At 37.3% G+C, this 9,417-nt stretch overlaps 1 protein-coding gene and 1 non-coding gene across 4 annotated transcripts; both read left to right on the top strand.

Annotated features, from left to right (window-relative positions):
• Nucleotides 1–1,457: 1,457 nt before the first annotated feature.
• On the top strand, nt 1,458–1,530 carry TRNAV-UAC. The gene has a single exon. It is a non-coding gene; the product is annotated as a tRNA-Val (tRNA).
• A 2,227-nt stretch (nt 1,531–3,757) lies between these two features.
• LOC112193706 (solute carrier family 40 member 3, chloroplastic) lies at nt 3,758–8,663 on the top strand. Of its 3 annotated transcripts, XM_040517184.1 has the most exons (15): nt 3,758–3,945; nt 4,086–4,310; nt 4,805–5,012; nt 5,111–5,174; nt 5,319–5,443; nt 5,537–5,626; nt 5,709–5,882; nt 5,993–6,067; nt 6,292–6,393; nt 6,479–6,596; nt 6,712–6,858; nt 7,308–7,414; nt 7,493–7,606; nt 8,095–8,395; nt 8,484–8,663. In XM_040517184.1, the coding sequence occupies exons 2-14, from the start codon at nt 4,180–4,182 to the stop codon at nt 8,386–8,388; spliced, it is 1,749 nt and encodes a 582-aa protein (XP_040373118.1). In that variant the 5' UTR covers nt 3,758–3,945; nt 4,086–4,179; the 3' UTR covers nt 8,389–8,395; nt 8,484–8,663. The 3 variants fall into 3 exon arrangements, with proteins under 3 accessions (XP_040373118.1, XP_024189699.1, XP_040373119.1); XM_024333931.2 differs by having other exon boundaries at nt 3,758–4,310; XM_040517185.1 differs by lacking the exons at nt 8,095–8,395; nt 8,484–8,663 and adding an exon at nt 7,668–7,695 and having other exon boundaries at nt 3,758–4,310; nt 7,493–7,632.
• The last annotated feature ends 754 nt before the right edge of the window (nt 8,664–9,417 follow it).

Raw genomic sequence — 9,417 nt, 5'->3', positions numbered from 1 at the left:
CTCTTCCCATCGAAATCAGAAAAAAAAAAAACCATCTGAATTTTTCTCCGGCCACCCACACTTCCCCTGTGGGCACCCACACTCCTCCAGCCCGATTCTAACCAGACCGCCTTCGTCTTCTCCAGTCGCTCACCTGTAGCCCATATCCGACCGATCCCAGCCCTGACGCAGCAACACCCCTGCTTGCTCGTCCAGGCCTGCAGGTGCCCCACGCCAGCGCTCTCCACCGTCACAGCCACCATCTCTCGACGTCTCCAAACCATCGTTCCGGACTAGATGGCATCCAGGGACCTCTTCAGATCACCGGCGATCTCAGCGACAACCTCCGGTATTCCCAACAACCTCAGTAATGTATGTAATTGAATATCTTTTTTTAAATATATATAAAAATTATATTCTTTTAAATATGAGTGAAAGAAATTGAATTGAAATATATATATATATATATATATATATTTTAATATAAAAGAACATTTTACAGTGTGCAAATAAATTTAAAATGTCATTTTATGGCGCGGTCTTTAAGGGCCTGTTTTTGCACGCTGTAAAAAGTCATTTACGGCATATTTCGCATGCCGTGAATAACTGGTTTTCCTGCAGTGAGCCTAAGCAAAATTAATTGAAGACATGAGGTCTTATCTAGCAAGTCTTCTATTGCATTGTGTACGTATTTAGTGTGTTTTCTGTTCATCAATGAAGAACATGTACCTGCACACTGTGCTTAATTTATCGACTTATGGCATCTTGATACTATAAGGATTTCTTTTGGAAAGGATGTGCTTTTTGTTAGATACGATAATACTATTGATAATATAGATAATTTGGTGTTTTGTTTTGTATCAAGTTAAATCACCCTTGTTTATATACGTTGAGTTGTTACCTATTATGACGGTAAATCCTGTTCTTAATTTCCGGCTATAAAGCTTGATTAGAAATTTGTTTTTTTTTTTATCCATTTTCCTATCGAACTAGTTTTGCTTCTACTACTCGTATTTCTTTAAGTTGGGTAAATAAATATGGAGATAAAGAAAAGTCTTTCTCGTACCTAAATGTCCAATCATATAATCAATGTTATGAAGTTAGTATGGTAATTTGCTTTATCGATCGAGTGCATTTGTCTAGAAATCAAATTAACACTCACAATGCATTGAAAGTCAAAGCGACTCTATTGTTAGAATCAATGAGGAGAAAATAACAGAAAAATCTCAACTATCGGATGTTTTATACATGTCTTCTTTTATATTTTGTTCAGTAGATTATAATAATGTCTTTGTAATTTCTCATTTTTATTTTTAGAACTCTATAATGATAATCCGTCTGTCTCTTGATGATCGTAATTCCAATAACTAACAATGTCAAGTTCTGTTGATTAATTAAATGTGGTCTTTTGTGTATTCAGAACTTGACATTGATTACCAATAGTTAAGATTTTTAGCTATGACCAATCTTTCAACTAAGTTTCTGTGGTGTAGTGGTTATCACGTTTGCTTTACACGCAAAAGGTCTCCGGTTCGATCCCGGGCAGGAACATTTGTTTTTAATTTTTGGTCTTCCTCAATGAATGACTCTTTTTTGAACGGTAACTTGCATAGTAAATTAATTTCTTGATTAATTCATTCATCCAGAGTAAGGACTAGTAATGTAAGCAATTAATTTCACTGTGGTAATAAACATGGCCTTGCTGGTAAAATGTTGCACACAAAGGCATGACTAAAACATTCACTATATATACATGATGATTGAGGAAGTCTTTGGAATACCGTGATCAATCTAAAAAGATTTACACACACACACACTCACGTGATGATTAAAATGTTCACATTGACTGTTGATGATTTCATGCATAAACAGTTGATATTGTTGTAAAATTATTTTCTCATAATATCAGATTTTCTTGAACCCTTTTCTTCTATATAAATGAAGAACTCCAACATCTTCTCACACATACTTGCAATTGTGTGAATTATATGGTTTATGGTAATGTCATCAAGTGTTTATTTACAAATACTATACACGGCACCAAAATGAAAATCAGAAACAGTAATAACTTATAAGTGTGAAGGCCGTATGGGTGGCTCATGCTTCTTATTTCATGTGGTTCATGATCATAGCCCTTAAAATTTAGACTGAGGTGAAAAGCTAAAGGGTAACATTAAAAACCAAATACTTGTGTCAAGTTTCTTTTTCATCAAAAATTATTGTTCATATAAAATTCGGTTTTCAGAGTTTCTATAATATGGAAGAAATTTTATTTAAAAAATGTAAGTCTTGAAAATTTTAATTTGCTGAGTATCTAACATAGTTATTTCTTTTGAACTTGAAATACGAGAATGATTTTATCAATGACGCAAGTTACCAATGCATCAGCTATCAAAATATACTCGAGACTCGAGAGATTTACTAGGTACATTTAACTACACTTTGCATATATCATGACTCATGAGCAGAATAATTAACATCCGACAACAAGTAAAAAAAAGTTAACTAAATATTTTTTTTGAAAAGCCTAAACTCCAAGGCGCTGCATGCGCTCCTACTTTGGTCTAGTTTTCAATCGAGGTCCTCTCGTCCGACGGCTCTTTGCTTCGGTGGCGCTTACCTCATCGTCGCTGTGAGGCTGCCGGATGGGCGATGATGGTCTAGGGGTGCACTGTGGTTCATGGATCTGCAGTGGCTCGAAGTTTTCGTCTGATCGGTCTTGCTTGGGTCGAAGCTTCTATGTGGCTGGGGAAGTCGTGGGATGCAGCCGGTGCTTTAGGGGAACAAGGGATCTTTTCTTTTAGATCAGGTCTGGTGTCGTTCGGGTTATTTGTTGTCCTCACGGTGGTGGTGCTGTGGTGTAGTGGCGGTCCTTGATTTGGGCGGCGATGGAACGGTGCAGGTACGGCGGTGGCTAGCTTGCAGCGTGAGGCATCCTCAACATTGGAAGACAGAGGCGCAACAGGGCTGGGTCAGCTTGGGCCTAGGGGTCTGCTCTTCTTTGGGCCATTAGTTAGCTGTTTTTTATTTTTCTAGTTCCATTTAGGCCTTTTTTGAGGCAGTCTAGTGGATTTATTTTCTACCTAGCCTTGTATTTGGTCTTGGTCTTTGTCATTTTAATTCTCAGTGTCTCTAGTTGTACACTAATTGAGGTCTCTAGGCGACTAGATTTACTAGTTTATGAGTTAGGTTGGCAAGATCGGGCCTTCTAGCACCTCCGGCATAGTATCAAAGGGGGATCCCGCTATGTCTACGATGTATTCAATGTCAAATGAGTGACTTAGTTTTTACGTACTACTGTGGGTACTAACACATCTTCTTGTCTGTCTAAATGACAGCGGAAGGGTATGTAAGGGTCATTCTGACTTTTCATCAATATATTGGCTTTGCATTCTTTCAAAAAAAAAAAGAGACTCATGAGCAGAGTATTGTACAAATGTGCACCATACACACTTAAATCCATTACTGATGCAAATTTGGTAGCAAATCATATAGTTGAAATGGAGAATGGAGTTGGTTGGTACCCAATTGGCAAAACCAGTCATCCATTCCTGTGGACTAATCTTCTTTGGAAGAGTCATATTTCCTTCTCCATAATCCAAGTCCAAATACTTCATCTCCCTAAATCCCCCAAAAAAATTTCAAAAAATTTCAAAAAAAAAAAAAAAAATCCCGAAATTGTACGCGTGTCAACAAGACCACGTCACCAATCCATGTCCCACACAACTCCGGCGCATTTCCTGGCCACACGATCAAACACAAATATAACATCCTCTTTGAACTGTCCGCTTAGCGGCGGAGTCAGGAAACACAGAGACTTGGATAAGGCCATGAAACCAAAGCTTAAACCCACAGAAACAACACCTTGATTTCTCAACACCCTCCTAAAAAAAACCCAACTTTGAGATTGAGTCCTAGTTGTTCATGGAGATTGAGAGCCACCCATTTGGTATTGGTTGCAATTCTGTAAGGCAAACTCAGAACTTAAAAAAACTTCTGATTTATCTCCACCAAATCCCTCTCTTTAGAAATTAAACCAAAAAAGATTAGATCTTTTTAAGTTTTTTCATAGATTTTAAGAGGTACCCTTTGTGTTTGAGCTGAAGTGAGCAAAAGGGTAGAGCTTAGTTTTGGAGTCTGCATGAGTGAGCAAGAGCACAGTTGGTGTTTCAAGTTTCGGAGGTTGAAGCAAAAAAAGCAATGGCTTTGGCTTTTGGTTCAACGGTTACTCTCTCTCAGTATTGTCTCAATTTCAATTCCTCTAGATTTCACCATCGGATTGCTTCTCGCCAATGGTTGAATTTGAACCATGTTTCTGTTGGTTCTCATAGGTAAGCACAAGTTTTGGAATTTGGGTTGTTCAGGCTTTATTGGTGCTTAACTAAGTGTAGTGCTAGTGCTCTAATTTGACTTTAATGCATTCAAAGTTTTAATATTTGATAAAAATGTGTTGTGTGACTTCTGTGCTCTGTTTGGTTACTGAAATGTGAAGAACAACGGGATGTACATTGTGGAGAATTTGCAATTTGTTTTATGCTATAGTACTTGTAAAGCAATTACTATTTGAATCAACTTGGTGTGCGTGTATATGATAACCACTGCTTTAGCTGCTTAGATTGAGTAAAAGAGGACACTAGAAAATCAAAGTTTTTTCGTTATATCTGGGGAGATCAATTAAAGACTTGAAACTTAAAAATTTCTTGTCTTGATAAAGATCCTTGGATTCATCAGTAAATAGTTAGAGGAAAGTAAATGATAAGAAATCTAACAAAACCATAGATCATCACTTGATATATATAGGAATGTGACTTTTTCTTGGGAACAGATTTATTAATGCAAGGTGTTCAATGACCAACACTGATGTACACTTCAACCATGTGGCTACTGAAAATGAGACGCAAGATGAATCATCAGACATAGGGATTGAGTGTTCGGTCCCAGTTGTTCATCTCACACCTGATATCCTTGAGACTGAATCTTTGAGTTTATTAACTGAAGACACTTATGTGGATAGTCTATTGATAACACTGCCTGTAAGTTTCACATTTGCTTTTCTCTTTTCATTAGCTTTCTTAACAATTGATTAATGTTATGTCCTTCGTGGACTTATCATGCCATTGTTTTCATTTAGGTTTTGTCAAAAGAGGAGCAGCACACCCTTGCAGCTACTCCGGCCCATCCAATGGGATTATATGGTAAGATTCTTCCACACCAAATATAGATTAGAGCATTGTGATTTGTCTAATTTAAGCTGTCTTGTATGCACCATTCGAATAAAACAGTTAATGTCAATGATTATAGTATAAATCCTTGAGATGTTTCTGACCTGAATTTTTCAGCTTTATATGCTAGTTGTCTAGCTGGAAATGTGGTGGAACAATTTTGGAATTTCGCTTGGCCCTCTGCTATTGCATTAATATATCCAAGCCTTTTGCCAGTGGCCCTCATTGGTTTTGTTAGTAAGGTTGCTATTTGCATTAATAAAGTTTAAAGGACCTAAAGAGTTAAGGGTTGGAAAATACTCTTTCTGACTTTGCTCAATTTTGATTTTGAACAGCTTGCAATAATTGCTGGAGGTCCTATAGTGGGTACACTTATGGATCATTTCCCCAGAGTGCCTGCGTATAACTGTCTGAATATTATCCAGGTACTACTTACCTTACCTTGTAAAGCAGATGTATGTTGAACGATTCTCCTAAAGTTTTGTAATCTTACCCTTACTATCTTAGGCAGCTGCTCAGTTATTATCTGCAACAATGATAATTCGTGCTCATTCAGTTCCCCCTTCTGCATCGTCCCTCCTTCTCCGTCCCTGGTTCATTGTACTTGTATTGAGTGGAGCTGTAGAGAGGCTATCTGGTGTAGCATTAGGAGTTGCTGCAGAGCGTGATTGGGTGGTGCAGGTACTGCATTTTCACCTTTCCTTGTTCCATTGAGATACAATATGAACATGCATGTACAAACTTTTGTCTTCCTATTCATCATGTTTTAAACGAGGATTCTCTGTAAACAGTTGGCAGGAGTGAACAGGCCTATTGCACTCGCAGAAGCAAATGCCATTCTTAGTCGAATTGACCTACTCTGTGAGGTATTTGCTATCCTTATCTTTTCCTTCAAATGTATTTCAGCGTTGTATTATATGTTCATTGAGTAATATCTGACCTTTCCTTGAAATTTTATATGGAAACCGTCCTAAAATTGAATTTGGCTTATTCTACATTAAATTCCAGGGGATGCATGTATCATGAGTTTTTGTGATTTTTGATATTTTTTGTGAATCTTGAGGTGACTTGTATGTTCATGTATATACAGATAGCTGGGGCATCACTATTTGGCATTCTTATCTCGAAGTATGACCCAGTAACATGCTTGAAGTTTGCCACAGGTTTAATGGTGTGGTCGTTGCCTTTTGCAGTAATGCTCTTGTCCTTACTTGTTTTGACTTTTCTGCTTCGTTAACTGTCTCTTTTCATATTAACTATAAATTTCCAATTCTCAGATTGTTCTCACGTGTTTAACCAACAAGCTTTCTAGCGGGGTTCTTGACCGCCCTAAATGTTCACAAACCTGTTGTAGGACATTTACTGAAGTACCTCTTCTTGATACCAACAATATAGGTAAACTTGAAAAAATATTTTAGTATAGGTTAATACAGTACATTTGATGGCTCTATTAAATAAATAAATAAAGTTTTTTTTTACTGTACTGACTGGTTTTTTTTTGGAATGTCAGTGGGTAAAGGTTTCGAAGCTATTAAACTTGGATGGAAGGAATACTTACAGCAGCCAGTTCTTCCTGCAAGCCTAGCCTATGTCCTGCTGTATTTTAATGTTGTACTAACTCCAGGCAGTTTGATGACAGCCTATCTAACACAGAGTGGTATTGTGATACTTTTTCTTCTTTTACCTTTAAAATCTCTGGAAAAGACCTTGACTTTAATAAAATTCAAACCCCATGAGGGAATGATACACCTCAGCCAAACTAGATCTGCTCAACATGCATTTTGCAGTAAGACAGAATGTAGTCATGTACATCGGAGGTGTTTCTAACAGCTACTAGTTACTGGCCATACTGATTATTGCATGCACTTTGTTGGGTGCACTTATTCCTTTTGGCTTATTAGGATTTAGGTCATTTGTTTGTTCAAAGGCACAATGATGAGAATCATGGGATATTATGTATGTTGGTGTGAATCCCATCTTCACTATTGATTTCTCTAATCTTATGCAGAGATAGTTATAGTTTCCATATGCCTTTGCTTCATAATATATATTTTTTGGATTCTCTAAAAACCCGATTATAATTCCAAGATATTGTGACATTAACAGGTCTAAATCCATCTATCATTGGCGGTTTCAGTGGACTATGTGCCTTTATGGGTGTCGCAGCAACATTTGTCTCGGCTAGCCTGGTCAGGCGACTTGGCATCTTAAAGGTCACCTCATCTTCTTTATTCTCTTACATTTTTTTGTCATTTGTATTCTGTCTAGTTCTGAACGAGTTTTTTTACCAGGCTGGAGCAGCTGGGTTGATAATTCAGGCTTCACTTCTCACCGTAGCTGTTGCTGTTTATTGTAGTAGATCTCCTTCCCAGCAAAGCCCCCTTCTTTTCTTCTTGTGCTTGATTGTAAGAATCACTTTTCTATGTCTTGTTTATAGTAAATAATCAATGAAGCTGGCACCTGTGATACAAAAGCTTAACAAAAGAACTTGATGGTGGCCTCTAATACTAGCCTCATCTTTAGTGGATTGGGATGGTAGTTGGGTATTAGCAGCTAAGAAAATATATTAATGATCTGATTGGGTAGTGGAACTTAAGAGCTATAACATTATGTTAGATTCGCAAATATGACTGTGACCTATGATCATGATTACTGATTCTTAGATGGCTGATTTCATTCAGTACTTTGATTTCAAATTAATATGAGATTTCGTATTTTACCTGCATCAGTTAATCAAATAGAACTAAATAGGATGTTAGAGAATGAGGGAGGAAATGTAGGCAAAAAGTGACCATGATATTCATTTGGATTCCCTGTATCACCCAGATTGTTTCAGGGGAGTTTTTTTGACAAAAAAGTGATTTAATGTAAATTGTCCTACTTTTGTATGCAGGTATTATCAAGGTTAGGACACATGTCATATGATGTTGTGGCAGCCCAGATTCTTCAAACTGGGATACCGCCATCCAAAGTAAATATCATCGGGACAACAGAAGTTGCTGTTGCTAGTCTGGCAGAGTCTGCAATGTTGGGAGTTGCAATTATTGCCAACGATGTTTCACATTTTGGATTTCTATCGATGTTGTCACTCCTATCAGTAGTTGCGGCAGCATGGATGTTCTGCCGGTGGTTGTTGAATCCAACAGATGAACAAAGAAGTCTTTTCTCATTTGATGCCCGCTGTTAATGTTGAGGTACGTTCTGTTGATTGTCTTTCGACTTCATTAGCGCTAGCCTAATAAATGCCCTCAATTTTTTCTAATCATCTTATATTGTCTGCAGTTATCTGTGGTGGAAAGAGAGTTTGGGGTTGATCAGAAACAGGATATAGTAATACTTCATATGGTGCCGGTAAGACGCCTTCGTATTGTTTGGATATAGATGATAGCTCTGATGGACCCTTCTTGTACATACATTTTGTAAATCATTTATTTATTCAAAATCTTTTTGTGTCGGTAAAAAGCTTTGTGTATGTGCTGAATAATTTCTTTTTCTGGGTTGGAAAAAGAATGAAAAGAAACAGTGGGACTGCCATAATGCATATTACATTCAAAAACAAGGAAATTCTTGATGAAATAATGAGGCGAAGTTGTGATCTGAAATAACTTGCGAACAGTCTCCAAAATCTCTGAGCTTGCATGAACTAAATTTTGAGTACAAAGGACTCCATGAGTCTCAAGTCTGACTTCTTGTCTTGGTGATCAAGCAAGACTCCACGTTTTAAGTTTCCTTTTCTCAGTGATCAACTAAGAAAATTTCCTCAACTTCTTTTCTTTTCTGTGTGATCAAGATTGATTTAGTTTTTCACCGCCAACAAGATAAATATGCAAAAATGAACTTCATGACCACCTGGTAGAACTGATCGAATAATTAATAGTACAGAAAATATTACCAAAAATCAAATAAGTTTCAAAGAGCTAGTAGCTTGTAAAACGGACTAAAACCTGAGGTTTTTAACAGTTGAAACGTTGGCACAACCCATACTGGAGGTAGTTCGGTCTTCTCCACTAAGGTCATAGCATCTCCAGAGAAAGGCTTTGAAATGCTCTTGGTCTTCATGTTATACACACCAAAATCATCATTGGAGATCGTTAAAAACCTGACGTCGTAATCTGTCAGATAATCATTTTCTTGATTGAAGTATATACAATCCGCCTGACTTCTTGAAGAACTTGAGGACAGAACAGATATTGTATACATATTGCCCACAAAGAGA

Source organism: Rosa chinensis, chromosome 3 (assembly GCF_002994745.2).
Source record: "Rosa chinensis cultivar Old Blush chromosome 3, RchiOBHm-V2, whole genome shotgun sequence".
Classification (NCBI taxonomy): Eukaryota; Viridiplantae; Streptophyta; class Magnoliopsida; order Rosales; family Rosaceae; genus Rosa; species Rosa chinensis.
This window is presented reverse-complemented; position numbering and strand designations above follow the sequence as displayed.